At 36.3% G+C, this 16,817-nt stretch overlaps 2 protein-coding genes and 1 long non-coding RNA gene across 4 annotated transcripts; 2 read left to right on the forward strand and 1 right to left on the reverse strand.

Annotated features, from left to right (window-relative positions):
* The first annotated feature begins 1,705 nt into the window (after positions 1-1,705).
* On the forward strand, positions 1,706-3,948 carry LOC134273279 (zinc finger MYM-type protein 2-like). 2 transcript variants are annotated; one of them, XM_062755469.1, is made up of 2 exons: positions 1,706-3,154; positions 3,274-3,948. In XM_062755469.1, exons 1-2 carry the CDS (start codon positions 2,157-2,159, stop codon positions 3,476-3,478), a joined length of 1,203 nt encoding a protein of 400 aa, XP_062611453.1. In that variant the 5' UTR covers positions 1,706-2,156; the 3' UTR covers positions 3,479-3,948. The 2 variants fall into 2 exon arrangements, with proteins under 2 accessions (XP_062611453.1, XP_062611454.1); XM_062755470.1 differs by having other exon boundaries at positions 3,333-3,351.
* Positions 3,949-11,313: 7,365 nt separating this feature from the next.
* On the forward strand, positions 11,314-12,479 carry LOC134273267 (uncharacterized). Its single transcript, XR_009993377.1, has 3 exons — positions 11,314-11,416; positions 11,624-11,675; positions 12,241-12,479. It is a non-coding gene; the product is annotated as an uncharacterized LOC134273267 (long non-coding RNA).
* A 3,258-nt stretch (positions 12,480-15,737) lies between these two features.
* LOC134273266 (uncharacterized) lies at positions 15,738-16,565 on the reverse strand. The gene is made up of 2 exons (XM_062755454.1): positions 16,164-16,565; positions 15,738-16,026 (listed from the first exon to the last, which is right to left on the reverse strand). Exons 1-2 carry the CDS (start codon positions 16,400-16,402, stop codon positions 15,738-15,740), a joined length of 528 nt encoding a protein of 175 aa, XP_062611438.1. The 5' UTR covers positions 16,403-16,565.
* Positions 16,566-16,817: the final 252 nt, after the last annotated feature.

A 16,817-nucleotide genomic window follows, 5' to 3' on the forward strand; every position in this document is an offset into this window, starting at 1 on the left:
CAATTTTTGACATAATTACGGCTAATTACTAGTAGTAATAATGATAATTTAATAAATCCTACCGGTTTTAATTAATATGGCACAGTTCTTTAACATTGTTTCGATTTTTTCTTAAAATTTCTCTTAATCAAATTCTGTCACTGAATGAAATTAATCATGAGGCTACGAACAGTTGTAATTTGAAATTCATTAAGTAACTTACAATTACATAAAAAGGTTGTTTATTAAAAGGATCCATATTTCGTCTCAAAACTTAATTTTTAGCTCTACAGGTCAGAGACCAGAAGAGCTTAATCGATAGTAATGCGTCCGTCGTCTGTCTGTCTGTAAACAATTTTTCAAAATGCTACTCCTCCTACAGTTTTGGTCGGATTTCAATATACATGTAACTTTGCACAGAAGTAGACTTTTTTCATTAATACACAACAAGATTGCCACTTTTCCTAAGGATTAAGAATAAAGTTAAAATTTGTGAAAGTGCAACATGTGCAAGGATGTGTCAATCAAACCCGCCAATATATTTAAAGTTTTAAATGAAACAAAAAAATTTTGATTAATTTTTGGGTGAAATGCTATAAAAATATATAAGTCGTAATATTATAGAGAAACTATTAACTTCAAATCTGTGTCCAATACTAAGTTATCCCATGTCCGACAGATTTTTCTTTGATCTTCACAAGGGTGTATTTCTCATATCAACATAAGTGTGGTGATATATTAAATATCACATATGTGATATAAAGCTAGTGATATCAAACCGTTAGACCCTGGATGTAGGAGGACCTATGCAAATGAGACAAAAGTTCATGTCTAGATCTTTTTAATGAACTAATAACAAAAACAAGAAAAATACTTAAAACACATCATCTTTCACACAACTGATAATGATATCGATACGTCTTAAAGGTACTAGTCTACTTCTGTGCAAAGTTGTTGTGTATTAATGAAAAATATCAATACTATAATCCAGAAAATTCAGAGAAAACATGTTCGAAAGCAAAACAAACACACAATACACCGTTAGTCCGTGCAGTTGTGGTGAACAGACTTAGGTGATTGAACGCACCCGGTGAATCGTAAACACCAAACAATAACAGAGCCGTGCCCTGTTTACAAAAACTGTGTACATAACACGAGTGTGTTCGATTTGCAAAACTTTGTACACAACGGAATGACGATACCAGTGAAGGAGTTTTGCTTTCTAACATTTCTACTACAAATAAAATTATTTTTCTGGATTTAAGTTTTAATATTTCTCATTAATACACAACAAGATTGCCACTTTTCCTGAGAATTAAGAATAAAGTTAAAATTTGTGAAAGTGCAAGCATGTGTCAATCAAACCCGCCAAAAAATTTTAAGTTTTAATAACTTTTAAATGAAATAAGATTTTCAATTAATTTTTGTGTGAAATGCCATTAAAATATATATTTTTTGATATTATACAGAAAATATTAACTTCAAATCTGTGTCCAAGTACCTTTAAATATTAATAATTTCCTGACTCTTCTGGAACAGATAACACAATTTAAATCAAAATGCACAAATCTTTACAAAAAAGACATTGACACGGTCTGGCGGAGCGGATAAAGTTATCTCCCATAGGAATTTGCACATTCAATAGTAGAATTTTCCTTCCGGCATCCTCTGAAAAGTTCATATTATGAACACCTTGCTCTCATGTACGTAATGGTTATAAGCCGAAAACTGTCCATTATGTCAGATATTAGACGACCCGAGGCGCGTTAGCGCCGAGGAGAGTCTAATATCTGACATAATGGTCAGTTTGAGGCTTATAACTTACTTAAAACATTTCACCACTGTCGAACACTCCCATTGTTAACTTATTGGACAGTCACAGGTAAAGTCTCGTTCTGCTTGGATGATTCATACGCTTCAATACCCCTATCTAGCACATTCCAATTAGTTGGCCTATTGTGTGTTGGTTTTTTGTTTGTCGTGCAAAAAGTAAACGTTGTAGGGTATTTGTCTATGTTGTACACAATATAAAAACAAAATAATTCAATCACTCTGGCCTTGAAATGTCGCATTGCGACAAACACCAGCCCATTGCTCATGCGCAGATGGTGAACTAAATTCTGTAATTCTTCAATTGTCAAAAATTTCATTCATTTTTGCCCTGTCAATGAGTAAGGATGGATTATGAATTTGTAACACAGAATTCGTTTCGTGAACCAAATCGAAGTGATTCCGACAATATTCTTGACGAAATATTGAACGGCGAGAAGGAAAACAATGATAAAAATGGCAATTTTGATTTGAATTTTAAAACTGTTAAGGTATCCAATTATTCGGATATATCGGATTTTGACGACTCGGACGCAATTCTCGTAGAGGCCTCACAGAATGCCGAAATAAAAGAAGCGGAGTTTAAGGAACAGAAAACAGCAAGATTTTTGGCCCCACTTTCAGAATCACAGCTGAAAAATCTCAAGGAAAGCGCAATACCTGTGAACACAAGAAATAAAGCTAAATGGGCCGTGCGTCTATTCGAGTCTTGGCAGAAGGAAAGATCTATAGAGAAACCACTGTTACAAATGACAAATAAAGAACTAAATAACCAGCTTACTTCATTTGTCACAGAGCTGAAAACATTGAAAGGCAATGATTACAAACCAAATTCCCTCTATGAAATAATTGTGGCAATACAACACCATCTACGTTCTAATGGAAAATTCATTTCTCTCTTAGATGACAGTGAGTTTTCCGATCTTCGTGCAATTCTTGACGCGAAAATGAAGGAACTGTCTAAACTTGGTTTGGGAATAAACAAAAAACAGGCACTTGTTATCACCGAGGAACAAGAAAATATTATGTGGGAGAAGGAAATTCTTGGTTCTCAAAGTCCACAGCAACTTCTTGATACAATGGTTTATTTGATTGGACTTAATTTTGCATTGAGAGCTGGACAAGAACATCGCAATTTGCGTGTTGGAGAAAACTCACAACTGTTTTTGAAAACGTCTGTTGTTGACGGAAGACGATATCTGCAGTACAGAGAGGACATATCCAAATGTGCAGCTGGAGGGCTAAATAGTCGCAAAACGGTCCCAAAAGTAGTGAACGCATATGAAAATCCGGAATGTCCAGAGAGATGCATTGTATCCCTGTACGAAAAGTTTATTAACCTCAGGTAAATATCAACGTTTTTACTACATTATTCTGTATAACTAGAATGAAGCAAAAATCATAAACTTCAATTTGTATCCGCACTGTATACATTTTAATGAATTCAAGATATTTTTTTTACAGACCCAAGGACGGGAAGTCATCCGCCTTTTATTTGCGTCCGTCTAAATTTTTCACAACAGACAAATGGTATGACGACGCGCCGTCGGTATCCACCCACTTCAACAAACCGTTGCCAAGTTGTGTAGGATTGCAGGATTTCAAGGCTTTTTCTCTAACCATTCTCTGCGCGCGACAGCAGCGACACGTCTTTATTCAGCAGGCGTAGACGAACAGCTGATAACTGAGAAAACAGGCCACAAATCACTTTCGGTACGAAATTACAAGCGAACCTCTGAGGGCCAAGAAAGGCGTGTAAGTGATATCGTACAAGGGAGAAAACCAGGAACATCGAGCCCACCTACCAAGAAAGCCAAAGATGTGGATTCTTCAAAAGTGTCATGTCAGTGTCCATGTCCAACAATTTCTGTGAATGTTCAGAAGGATGCGAGTGTTACAATTAATGTGAAGTTTAATTCTGAAAGCTCGTAAATAATTCTCTTGTGATTTTCGGTGTTTATTTTCCAGGATTAAAATTAAATTTGTTTACAAGCCTTGTTTCTTTGCTTCTTTTTTGCAGTTTACCTGTTACTGTCCAATAAGTTTCAACTTATTGGACACCTACAGGTAACTTATTGGACGGTGTGCAGAACAATAAGAAATTTATTGTACCTGGTTTAACAAAAGATGACGTCACAGAAATGTTTTAACGTTGAATATTGGAACACATTTTATATGAAGTCCTCGGGGGGTAGGGGAAACCATATGCGCCCCTGGCTTCAATTATAGTGTATAAAACATGTTATAGTGCACGCAAGTTCTTGGTATTTACTAGTGAGTATTTCGGGAATAATTTTAAACTCACCAAGTTGCTGTTTCGCTGAGATTTCCAGTCCTTGAATACTTGAACCATGTTGACTGCCCATGAAGTGTTATGGCGCGTGGTTTTACTTTCTTCATTTTTTAAAGAGGCTAGGGGTCAACAAATTATGTTTTTATTAACCACCAGATATAACTTAAATTTTTCTTTATATGATATCTTAAGCCGTCAACTATCATTTGGTAAAGAAAAATCTTATAAATTTTAGTTTTAAAATTTGATCATTTTGTTATATCTTTATATGGAGCTTGTCTTCTAAAGGAGATCAAAATAGTCTAAAAATGGCCACAACCACCCAGCACTTATTTCACTGGTCGACACATGTTTTCAGAATCTAGTACTTTCAGTCCATTCCGTAAAATTTTCCCCTTTAAATTCCGGAAATGATTCCAAACACCAACTCTGTAAATTGAAATTCCAATCGCATCATCTCTTTCCGTCAGAGGTCGGAAAAACAACCTCGAATGTATTAACATCACCGGATGTTCAAAATTTATACATTTACTGTTTATTCAAATATAGGATAGACGGAGTTAGAAGTCCCTTCTACAGTATATTTTAGGTACATGTAATATCATTACATTGAATAAAGTTAAACTTCTTATTCTACAGATAAAAGGTCTCCATGCATTTATTTCAAAGATCGTGAAAAAGGAGGGTTGTCATGGCGTCTTCCACATACATTCGAGGTCGTTTTTCCGCTAGTCGGAAAGCCCCGAGAAGTTGCGATTGATCGAAAGTCATAAAGTCCTGGCCACATGGGCCATTTAAATCCATACATCTGAACTGCTTCACCCCTACTAATGTGTTCGGAACTTTTTATTTTTCGTTGTTCTGCAAATTATAAAACCCGAGGAGTTCAAAGTAGCTTTCGCAGTAGCTCTGGCGAGAGTCAGCGAGATAGGGTAAATTATTCACGGAAATGTGGCTAGGAAGTGACTAGCACGTGAGGACATGGTAAACAGAGAAGTTATGTTGTGTTTCAATTTTTACCACCCCATAATATCTGTAGAAATGTACTTCAATATTTCATTTGAATTCATTCAACTTGAATAAGTATGTATATTCGAGATATGATATTATTTTTCTGCATTCATGCATTAAAAATTCTTTTTGGACTAATATACATGTATTTGGAACTGGGACTATATTTTTGGGCGTCAGCTTAGCAAATAAGGCACAAACATGACTTTAACTGACAAATCAGATGAATGAGAATTGCATTATGGGTTACTACGGGTAATACAGGAATTTTACACCTGACAAAAAAAATGTAATTGCGATGGGAAAGGCACAACGAACAATAGTCCACCCATTTCGTAAAGCAATTTCAATTGTTTCTTTTTGTCCTATTATTTCCATGCTAACAATGAAAAGCGATTCATTTATTGAATAAACGTAAAATTCTAGGTTTTTCTGAGTCATACTACAAAGCGATTTGATTCTGTTTTGATTCCTTTGTTGTACTATAGGTAAATACAATTATCAGGTGGATTCCCTGGCCAAAAACACGTGTGATCACGGGGATTGTCCGTTTAAATGCTCAGGAGATGCTGCTCGGTTTCCCTACCCTTGAAGCTCTGGTGTTCTGAACTTGACACAAACTACATTTTATTAGGTCACCTGAGTAAACTCAGGTGACCTATTGCTATCTGTTTTCGTCCGTCGTCGTCCGTCGTTCGTCGTCCGTCGTTCGTCGTCCGTCGTGTGTTAACATTTGAACATTTTCAGCTTCTTCTCTGCAACCACTGAACCAATTTCAACCAAATTTGGCACTAAGCATCTATGGGTGAAGGGGAACAAAAATTGTGAATTTCATGATCCCTGCCCCCCTGGGGCCTGAGGGGTGGGGCCAAAACCACTAAAATTAATGCAATCTTTAAAAATCTTCTTCTGTACTCCTGGACATCAAGCAGTCAAACTGTTTGCATGATTGTAATCAGCATTGAGTCCTTTACCAAAATTGTGAAATTCATGGCCCTGGGGTCAGGGGTTCTAGTGCTAGGGCGGGGCTGAATAAGTATATTGTGAAAATGCATTATTTCTTTGGAAATCTTCTTCTCTACTCCTGGGTATTAAATAAACCAACTAAGTACATAGTTATGATGAGCAAGAGTGCCTCTACCAAAATTGTGAATTTTATGGCCCCAGGGTCAGGGGCTCTGGTGTTAGGGCGGGGCTCTATTGATTATATATAGTGAAAATACATGATTTCTTTGAAAATCTTCTTCTCAGCCCCTTGGTATTAAATATACTAACTAAGTGCATAGTTATGATGAACAAGAGATCCTCTACCAAAATTGTGAATTTTATGGCCCCAGGGTCAGGGGTTCTGGTGTTAGGGCGGGGCTCTATTGATTATATATAGTGAAAATACATGACTTATTTGAAAATCTTCTACTCTGCTCCTAGGTATTAAATAAACCAACTAAGTGCATAGTTATGATGAGCAAGAGTGCCTCTACCAAAATTGTGAATTTTATGGCCCCAGGGTCAGGGGTTCTGGTGTTAGGGGGGGGGGGGGCTCTATTGATTATATATAGTGAAAATAAATGATTTCTTTGAAAATCTTCTTCTCTGCCCTTGGGTATTAAATATACTAACTAAGTGTATAGTTATGATGAGCATGAGTGCCTCTACAAAAATTTTGAATTTTATGGCCCCAGGGTCAAGGATTCTGGTGTTAGAGGGGGGGGGGTTCTATTGATTATATAGTGAAAATACATGAATTCTTTGAAAATCTTCTACTCTGCTCCTAGGTATTAAATAAACTAACTAAGTGCATAGTTATGATGAACAAGAGTACTTTTACCAAAACTGTGAATTTTATGGTCCCAGGGTCAGGGTTTCTGGTGTTAGGGCGGGGCTCTATTGATTATATATTGAAAATACATGAATTCTTTGAAAATCTTCTTCTCTGCTCCTAGAAATTAAATAAACTAAGTACATAGTTATGATGAGCAAGAATGCCTCTTTTAAAATTATGAATATTATGGCCCCAGGGTCAGGGGTTCTGGTGTTAGGGGGGCGGGGCTCAATTGATTATATTATGAAAATACATTAAATCTTTGAATTTTTTTTTTTGTCTCTGGGTATAAAGCAGATGAACTACCTTTATAGTTATGATGAGCAAGGACCCTAATCTTGCAGAATTGTGAATTTCAAAGCCCCAGGGTCAGGGGTGGGGTGGGGGCTCTACTTATATACTGAAAATGAATTTATTGTTTGAAATCTGCTCTTTTGTATTTATAAAACATTTATTTATTTTTTGATATTAAGGGTGCCTTTTTGAAATTTGTGCAATGTGTGGACCTAGGGTCAGGGGTTTATGTCACAGTGTTAGGGGCACTATTGGTTAGTTGGAATGCATTTTTGTTCCCCTACCCTGCATATGGGTATTCAGTAACCAAGCTAAGCAACTGCTAAGTGTATTGTTATGATGATCAATGGTGCCTCTTTCAAAATTGTGAATGTCATATAGCATCTGGCTTAAAACATGAATCAAAGTCAATAACTGGAAAATTGTTGCATAATGCTCAGGTGACCTATAAGGCCCGTGGGCCTCTTGTTATACATATTTTCTAGTTAACAACAAATTAAAAACGCCGGTGATATATTTCATAGTTCCTAATCTTTAATTGTATTTTTTCATATGAACATTTCTGCGGCCCATCTAATATTGATCATAGATTGACCTGAACCACGTGTTCGAAGTAAAATAAAAACATGTATAGTTTGCGTAAACGTTGCTATTCATTCAACGATTGGTCAGTTGGTGCGTGGTAAGATCTGCCGCGCGCACTGATAACAATAGCCATATAAGGCATGCAAAGGTTCGTCAGTGTAAATGATATTGTAAACACATTTTTTTTCTACCAATGTATCGGGCTATATTCGGTAAAATGTCTCTAGTATAGTTTGCGTAAACGTTGCTATTCATTCAACGATTGGTCAGTTGGTGCGTGGTAAGATCTGCCGCGCGCACTGATAACAATAGCCATATAAGGCATGCAAAGGTTCGTCAGTGTAAATGATATTGTAAACACATTTTTTTTCCTACCAATGTATTGGGCTATATTCGGTAAAATGTCTCTAGTAAGTCTAGTTTTTACCATAAATTATCACAAAAGCAAAGATAAAGTATATTGTTTTGATCACCCTTCTTTATCTACCGAAGCATGAAAGTCCTTCAGGAAGATCTGGAAACATATTTTTTACAGTACATGTTTTCAAAAAAGCAGACTATAAACAGGCGCTTGTTTCATACAATAGGCTAGTTTTTATACTATATAATAACACAAGGTATCCATCTTTTTCGAGACCAAAAATATAGGTCACCAGATCAAACCCCCTTTCTATCTATTGTCCGCAGCTGGCCCCCCCAAAAACACATGTAATGGTTAGCGGAACCCCCCTTCTTGAACCTCATGTATATTTCCTTACCTCACCCCCTCGAGAACCTTGACACTGGCCATAAAATTACACGCTTCGTCGATCGAAGTCAAAAGTACACATCTAAACAGCTCTGAACTTCCGGTTTGCTGTATGCGATGTGATAGACGCGATCTCATTGGCTACTGATATTCTAGAGCTCTCTAGTAAAGAAAACCAAAAAAACACAAATGTAAATATAAACACATGGTTGACATGCTGAGATGCTCTCCGAAAAACAAAATTTAGTATTACTTAAAGCCAAAGAAGGCCATAATTTGGCAGTGCTTGGCCAAAGTGGAACGGGCAAAACTTTTCTAGGAAAGGAATTTAAAAAATCCTTAGAAGAATGTGGGAAAAAAGTGGCCTTGACGGCAACTACAGGCATCGCTGCATTAAATATAGGCGGGACAACGATTCACCGCTGGAGTTGGATAGGAGATGGGAGGGATTCCTCTGAGACACTGTGCAAAAAAATTCTCTTAGATGAAAGTTACTTTGATCAGAAAAGAGCAATTTCAAACACTGATGCGTTAATAATAGATGAAATATCTATGCTTAGTCTGAAGCTATTTGATACCCTGGAGCATGTTTGCAGGAAAATTAGGGACAGTGACACGTATTTTGGCTCAATTCAAGTGATTGTCATTGGTGACTTTTTTCAATTACCACCTGTGCCTGATCCTCTAAAGGGCGATAGAGGCGAATTTTGCTTTTTATCAGAAAGATTTACAAACACATTTACTCACTGTATCGTTTTAAACGAAGTGAAAAGACAAAATGAAATTGACTTTATTAACTGTATAAATGAAGTTTCGAAAGGAAATATGACCGATGAGTCTCTAGCACTTCTTAGGAGAATGAAAAGACCACTACCCCAAGGACCACCTCCAGTACGACTTTGTGCAAAAAAATTTGACTGTGACGTTTATAATGCCTCTAAATTGATTGATATGCAAGGTGAAACAATGAATTAATGGTGAAAAAAAATATCTAAATTCTTTGTCTGTACCAGAAATACTGTACATGAAAAAAGACTGTCCAGTATTACTTTTGAAGAATTTAAGTGATAACTTAGTTAATGGACTCAGAGGGAAAATCACAGAACTTTCTGCTAATGATGTCACTGTGTATTTTGATAGTTTGTCAAAAGAAGTAAAGTTAAGACCAGAATCATTTAGCGTTTACTGCACTGCACAGGAAAAAGTAATTCCAGATTCCTTTATGCCTTGCTTTCAGCATAACAATCCACAAGGCCCAAGGCCTCACCCTTGACAGAATAGAAGTGGATGGGGACAATATCTTCAGCCCTGGTCAGTTAGGGGTGGCAATAGGAAGAACAACAATAAAGAAAAATCTTCGAATTATTAACTTTAACCCAAATTCAGTGCTGAAACACAATTCCCAAGTGTATGAATTCTGTGACAACAATGTGTGTATTGACTTTAATGAAGATTTAAAGTGCTGTAAAATAGAGTTATCTGCAACTACAGGTAAACAGGACCAACATTGCGTAGAATTAATCACATATGATGTCGACGAGGAAAATCAATTATCGGATTTCAGTCATTACGAAATTCAAGAAATAGACAGACTCTGTATTGCAGAATCCAATTAAGTTTCTCTTACAAATTTTGAAAATAATTTAAAAACTGAAATTATGGATATTTTTCAAAAGGTGCACACAACTGGTGGTGAAAATCTAAAGACAAATAGCAAAAGTTGGACATGTTATTATTCAGAAGTGTACAAGTTCTCAACCTCTGAAAAAAAACTTGTTGAGGCTTATTTTGGGAGAAAAGCTACAACACAGGAATTTCAGTTATGCAGAAATATATTTGATCAAGTATCATCTTCGATTATAGAGGAACACACGTCTCATTTGGCAATCTCTCAAGCTGGAAAAGGGGACTCAACAATGACAATATCTGATACCAGCCATTGGTAAAATACGCTACATTGGTGGTGCATGTGTTGCCAAGTCAAAGTTTCATTTTATGAATTTAACAAGAAAGTCCTTGTATAAAAATAAAGACAAGTCATCTAATTCATACTTAAAAGTGAAAATGCTAGACCATCTGTGTATAAAGGACAGCTTGATATCTTCTAAGTATCCAAAGTCTTTGCTTGAAACTGAAAGAAAACAAAACATTTCACATGGTCTAACAATTGTTACTGACAGTGTATTTGAATTCTTCTTGGAGCTAAGTAAAAGGAGACTTAAGTTTCACAATGATGTGACATTTGCTTTACATGGTGCATCATGTCTGACACTTTGTGACAAGGATCTTAAAGAGGACACAGAGTTAAAAAGCATCTGGGAAATTCTTTTTAATGACTTCGACAATCCCAGTCTGAGATTCTTAATAGAAGAGGACTCACTTCAGGCAAGCAAAGTGGAGCTGTATGAAGACATTGTCACCAGATTCCTAAAAATTGGAAATAATGAGTTCAGGAAAGACATACTCCAGAAATATGGAAAAGAAAAATCTGAAAGGCTTAGGAAAAAAGTTGTCTCTGGTCAAGGTAATGAGAAAACCAGCTCAGAAAGTTCCAAGAAGACAAACAAGGATAAGACTTCGGAGATGCCAAGTACCAGTCAAATGGAAAAAAGAGAAAAAGTGCCAAGGAAACGAAGATCTAAATCTAAAGCGGCATCGGGGAAAAGGAAACAGAGAAAATCCAAAGAATCAGAACAAGTAACATGTCCCAAATGCCACAAAGTATATGTTGAAGGTGAAAAATTGGATTGCTTGTGATTTGTGTGATAGATGGTATGATCCTATTTGTGCAGCTCTAACAGATGATCAGTGGGCAGACATAGAAAATTTTGACTGGTATTGTGCAGAATGTCAGGTAAATTTTATTACTGTACACAAAAAGCTAAAACATATCATTATTCTCTGATCTTAAAAATGTTTAGTAATGGCTCAGATATAATGAGGAAGAAAACAGATTTTAATTGACAATTTCTTGCAAATATAATAAATTAATGCATTTGTCTTTGATAAAATCCTTAAGAAATTTATTTCATACCAGTAAATTTATTTTGTGTATTTTTAGGAATGAACAAGATTCCAGTAATGTGGTAACTCCTAGATAGTAGAATATTCAGGTAAGTACTAAACTTATCATAAATGCATTAAGATCTTAACAAGTAAACGGTAACTGTTCTTATTTTATAAATGTGAATGATCAACTAATCATTGTTTTAGTGCAATATGTTTACTGGCAATTACAATCATAAAAGTCCATTATTTACATAAGTGGTTTTCCCAGTGCAAATGGTTTTGCTGGCTCCTTCATCCCCACATTAGATTTTCTAGAGGTGGTGGTCTGTCCTAAAATAATACTATTGATACCAGTCCGGTATTCATTGTAATTGGGATTAGTGTTTGCACCGTGATAAAGGGCTCTCTGTTGGCAAAAGATGTTTTCAATTATATCGCTATTTAAGCGACTGGGAATCAAATCAATGTGTAGCTTGTCAACGCACATGTCAACAAGTGACATAAATCCATGGAAAAGGTAATCTAAATCCTCTCGCGTTTCTATAGTAAGCAAACTTTTGTACCTCTTGTCTATATCCTTGCCTTCACATTCGGAATTCTCCCAGGCCTTAAACCAATCGTACACCTCCCTAAACGCAGTCAGTCGTTCATCATTTTTCTCTTTTATAGGTCGGGAGTCCATGAAGAAACGAACCAAGAAACTGGTTCTTCTGAGGAACTCGATTGCCTGACTGAGATCTTCTTGCCCTGCTGGTGACAACGTTGATGCATACTGTGTCATGAGGTTCAGCATGTCATCGTTTAAACAATGAAATGCAAGTTTGTTTCTCATTTTTTGGGCCCCATTCGGAAAAATATGTTCATTTGTTAGTTTATTGTGAGTTTTGAAGGTGTTAAGTCGATCCCAGGTGTATGCGTCGACCCACATCTTCCAAAGAATGAACTTTCCATTCACAGTAAGGAGGCGTTGATGTGTTTGTAGAAAGCCACTGCTAAGAACACTGTTTCTAATTTTCTTAAGTAAATGAAGTGGATCCATGATAAAAATGATCTGTTTTGTAGGGTCTCTGTAAAATGAAGCAATCATTTTGGAGAATACTGGATCTCCATCAAAATGCATCTTCAGGAAAGCTCGATTATTTGAGGATCCATCCATGCAGCAATACAGAGGTGAGAATCCGTAATCAGTTAGTGCATCTATACACTTCCAAGTGGTGACAAATATTTCTGCCGGGTCAGCTTGTCGGTTGGGAAAGTTAGCAAATGGCCAACGAAAACCTGTAAATCCATTAAAAAGGTATTGTTGTACATGATTTGCTAAATTTTCACTCACACTTCCTGCATTCAACATTTTCATTTTCTTCACATTTTCATCACTATCTGCAAGGCCATGGATCTGTGTTCCATATTTGGTGTTTACTATTTGCAGATCCTCCTGGATGGTCATTTCATCCAGAATGATGCCTCCATAATATCCTGATGTGGGTACGTTTTGGCGGAAAGCTTCATTTTTCATCCATGTCATCATGTCAGGGCCCTGTTTCACACAATTTTTGTAAAGACCAACCAGAGATTCTGAAGGAAGTTGAAGCCATTTCTGCTGTACAATTTCTCTGTAAACACCCGGATTCCTATTGTATATGCCTATTGACATGCTAATGATATCTTTATCCCAACGCATACCCTTTTTACTCGTGTTTGATGCTTTGATTTGCGATTCCATTAATTTTATTTGTTTCTCAGATAGATTAGGAGCTAGCATTTTCAACTTAGAATAAGTTTCATCTAGTGATTTATCAGTATCAGGACTAACATTTTCTTTGTCTTGATCAAGTTTTCTTTTTGTTGAAGAAAAGCATGCTCTACATTTCAAGGATGCAGTTGATGAGAGATATACCCCTCTAGTGCAAACTTTGGAACGAAGTGCAAAGTAGGATTTTTCCTCAAGTGTGATAAGTTCTCGGAAAGTTTTTGAATTTAATAACATTCGACCAGTTTTAATTTCATCATGAGTATAACCTAGACATGGTTGTATGACTTTAAAACACCTGAAGAGGGCTGGTACTGATGTGTATGTATAAAGAATGTGATGAGGAATTCCATACTGTTTCAAATCAAGTGTCTGATTGGCTATTGCTGTTGACACAGACCCATCACTACCTAGGGAAACCTGAAGTATAATACCCTGTCCATTACTTTTTGCTGGTAGTAAATGTCCCAAGGATATTTCTGTAGTGGTTTTGTGCATGATAAACCAATCAACTGGCACATTATTTTGAATATCAGAGAAACTAAGTGCTGTAAAATTGATTTTGTCATTGATTTCCATTCTGAAACTGACTTTCATATTTTTGTCCTCACATCTCAGTCTGACTTTTGATTTCACAATATTTGGAAAAAGTGTAGGCAACAAAAGTGTTAGAGTCTTTGTGCTAATTTTTTCATTTTCTCCACAAGATTGATTTATTTTCTCAATTAATTCTTGAACTGGTGTATTATGCTGCTCAGATAATAGAATGTGTTCTGAGAGCCTAAAAGGCGATGTAAAAATTGACTTTAAAATATTTGCATCTCAAAGTACATTTAAAATATTTTACTTTGAAATTTGTGTATCACAATTACATGCAGACAAGGCTTATTTTTTTTATATTTTTTACTTTCATGTCAGTTATTTACTCATTGTCATTGATAAATGCATTTTTAAGAACAACTCCTTAGAACCCTCTCTACACTGCATGTTATTTTTCTGCGGTTAAAATTATCTGCCATCAGACTTCAATTTTAAATTACAAAGTTACAGATTTTTACTCAATTTGTAAACAATTCTAGACATTTATAAAGGCAAAAATAAATTGAATGAACATGTTATTTACCATGTTTATAGGTTATTTACATATATTTACTCAATTGAAATAATAAACAGTGATTTCCATTCACTGACTCTGTGTTGTTTTGAACATTTTGGGGGAAGATGGGGGGGGGGGGGTAATGCCACGTGCCATACAATGCAGTGAAAAAGATCAATATTAAAACTTTTTAGGCCTAACTTTTATTCAATATATTTTTATCAATTGTCCAAAAAAAAAAAATTGTGCTGATGTAGAGAAGGTCCTAACAAATATTCAATTAAAAGTAATTACTATCAAATCAATTTTAAAACATACCAAAAGGTTGTCATCTTTCACAGAAACCTCGTAAAAATAGTGATTTTAAATTTTGCGCCAAGTGAAATTTGGGGATTCTCTTGTGTCTTTATACATTTGCATGGAAAACACCCGAGAATATCAGTAGCCAATGAGATCGCGTGTATCTTATGGCATACAGCAAACCGGAAGTTCAGAGCTGTTTAGATGTGTACTTTTGACTTCGATCGACGAAGCGTGTAATTTTATGGCCAGTGTCAAGGTTCTCGAGGGGGTGAGGTAAGGAAATATACATGAGGTTCAAGAAGGGGGGTTCCGCTAACCATTACATGTGTTTTTTGGGGGGCCAGCTGAGGACAATAGATAGAAAGGGGGTTTGATCTGGTGACCTATATTTTTGGTCTCAAAAAAGATGGATACCTTGTGTTATTATATAGTATAAAAACTAGCCTATTGTATGAAACAAGCGCCTGTGAGACTATAGCATTTTCCTGTTTATTGCCAATTTTATTTATAAAACAGGTTCTACCCTGTAACCTTCGAATGGGTCAACATAAACCACTTGGCTTGAATTTAAATCACAACATTAGTAGGGGTAAGTTCATGCTTGACTCGATTGAAAATATCCTCGTCGTAGGCTTGCTGAAAAACGGCGATTCTTTACGCCAGACTCCTTCTGCCATATTCGTCAAATCATAGAACAAATGAATTGATTATCTCAAGAAATTGATCACGCGGTACAGTACTAAGAAAATTACCAAATTTGTAAATACGTTACTTGGATAACAAAAACTCTTCGCGTCAAGACTATCACGTGGTTCTGTTTCCGAGTCTTTATTAGCTGATGCAAAGAAAATACCAAATATGGGAAAAGGTCAAATGAAGGGTCATGGGATAAATCAGTTACATGATTGACGGCTCGATGATGCATGCAAAATATCGTTTCAAAAACGGCTATTTTCTGAAGGTATTTGTGCATTTGTGAGATCTTTTCCAAATTCCCGCTCGGTTGTAGATATAGACCTAGTATCTGCTGATACGAGTGCCTTTTTGGAGGGCGGATCCATGTTGTGTAGTAGAGGTGCGTTTGTATTTCCGTACAGCATCACTACGATGACCGGTCCTTTCCATTATTAATTGCTTATCAACCCCACTATTATACAAGGAAGTCGCACAGGTCCTCTTTCCAGAATGGTTGGAAAAATTTCCGGATAGGCCTGCCTCTGTACACATTGTCTTGATGAGAGTAGATAATTTATTGATACCGACAACCTGGCTTGAGAAACGGGGAGTAATTCCACCATTAGGGCGCCTGAAAATTAATTTGAAATAAGTTTAATCGATACAAGTAAATATACCCTTGCAGTAAACTTAATTCATAATGATATTCTAAGGAAATGAAAACCAAAAGGGGGGGGGGGGTAATCGTAAAATATGATATGCACATACCTGTAAAACGACCCATCCTCTGACGTCTCCGTAAGTTCCAAGTAGGTTTTATAGATGAGAAACAAGGACCTGTCGTCTGAGGCGGAGCTGTAGTGCCTAATACTTTTTGCTTCTATCTTCCTTTGATTTAATCCCCCCGAGAAGTTTTTAGACGTTTTGCCTTGAAAGTCAATGTATGTACCCACATTATCTTCTCCCAAACTAAACTGGTCTCGTGTGAGGGATCGATGTTCGTCCATTCCCCGAAGTCCGAATAATTAGTTATAGTAAAAAACGGTATTTAGCAAAGATTTTGAAGTTGCACCCCCTAATAACTCCCTTTCCCATAGCAAATTTTCGTCATCAGCTGAAATAGGATCTGCTTGTTTTTTCTTGAGGCCGATTCCTTTCGATGATATTTCTTTCATCCTTGCATCGAGGGTTTTCCTAAAATTGTAAAAACGTTTGTCGCTGTTATCTAAAAAGTTCTTGTTAGTCACACCGTTGTCACGCATGTATCTCAAAATCCCAGCACAAATTTGATAAAGAGTAGAAGCTGGATACTCAGACCCGTCCTTCCGTCTACTTTCTAAAACAAAGCATGACATAAAATGATTCAAATCGTCAACATCCATTTCTGTCAAAACTGGAATGCAGTTTGTATTTCGACGAGTG

Source organism: Saccostrea cucullata, unplaced genomic scaffold (genome assembly GCF_032062105.1).
Source record: "Saccostrea cucullata isolate Sc308-1 unplaced genomic scaffold, CSIRO_AGI_Scuc_v1 ctg2262, whole genome shotgun sequence".
NCBI classification, from domain to species: Eukaryota; Metazoa; Mollusca; class Bivalvia; order Ostreida; family Ostreidae; genus Saccostrea; species Saccostrea cuccullata.

Bases quoted from the DNA above. Each gene is read 5' to 3' on its own strand.
- LOC134273266 (XM_062755454.1), bottom strand. From the start codon at position 16,402: ATGGACGAACATCGATCCCTCACACGAGACCAGTTTAGTTTGGGAGAA. The intron at 16,027-16,163 runs GTATGTGCATAT...ATTAATTTTCAG, and splicing joins GAGGATGGGTCGTTTTACAG to GCGCCCTAATGGTGGAATTA.
- LOC134273279 (XM_062755469.1), top strand. From the start codon at position 2,157: ATGGATTATGAATTTGTAACACAGAATTCGTTTCGTGAACCAAATCGA. The intron at 3,155-3,273 runs GTAAATATCAAC...TTTTTTTTACAG, and splicing joins GAAAAGTTTATTAACCTCAG to ACCCAAGGACGGGAAGTCAT.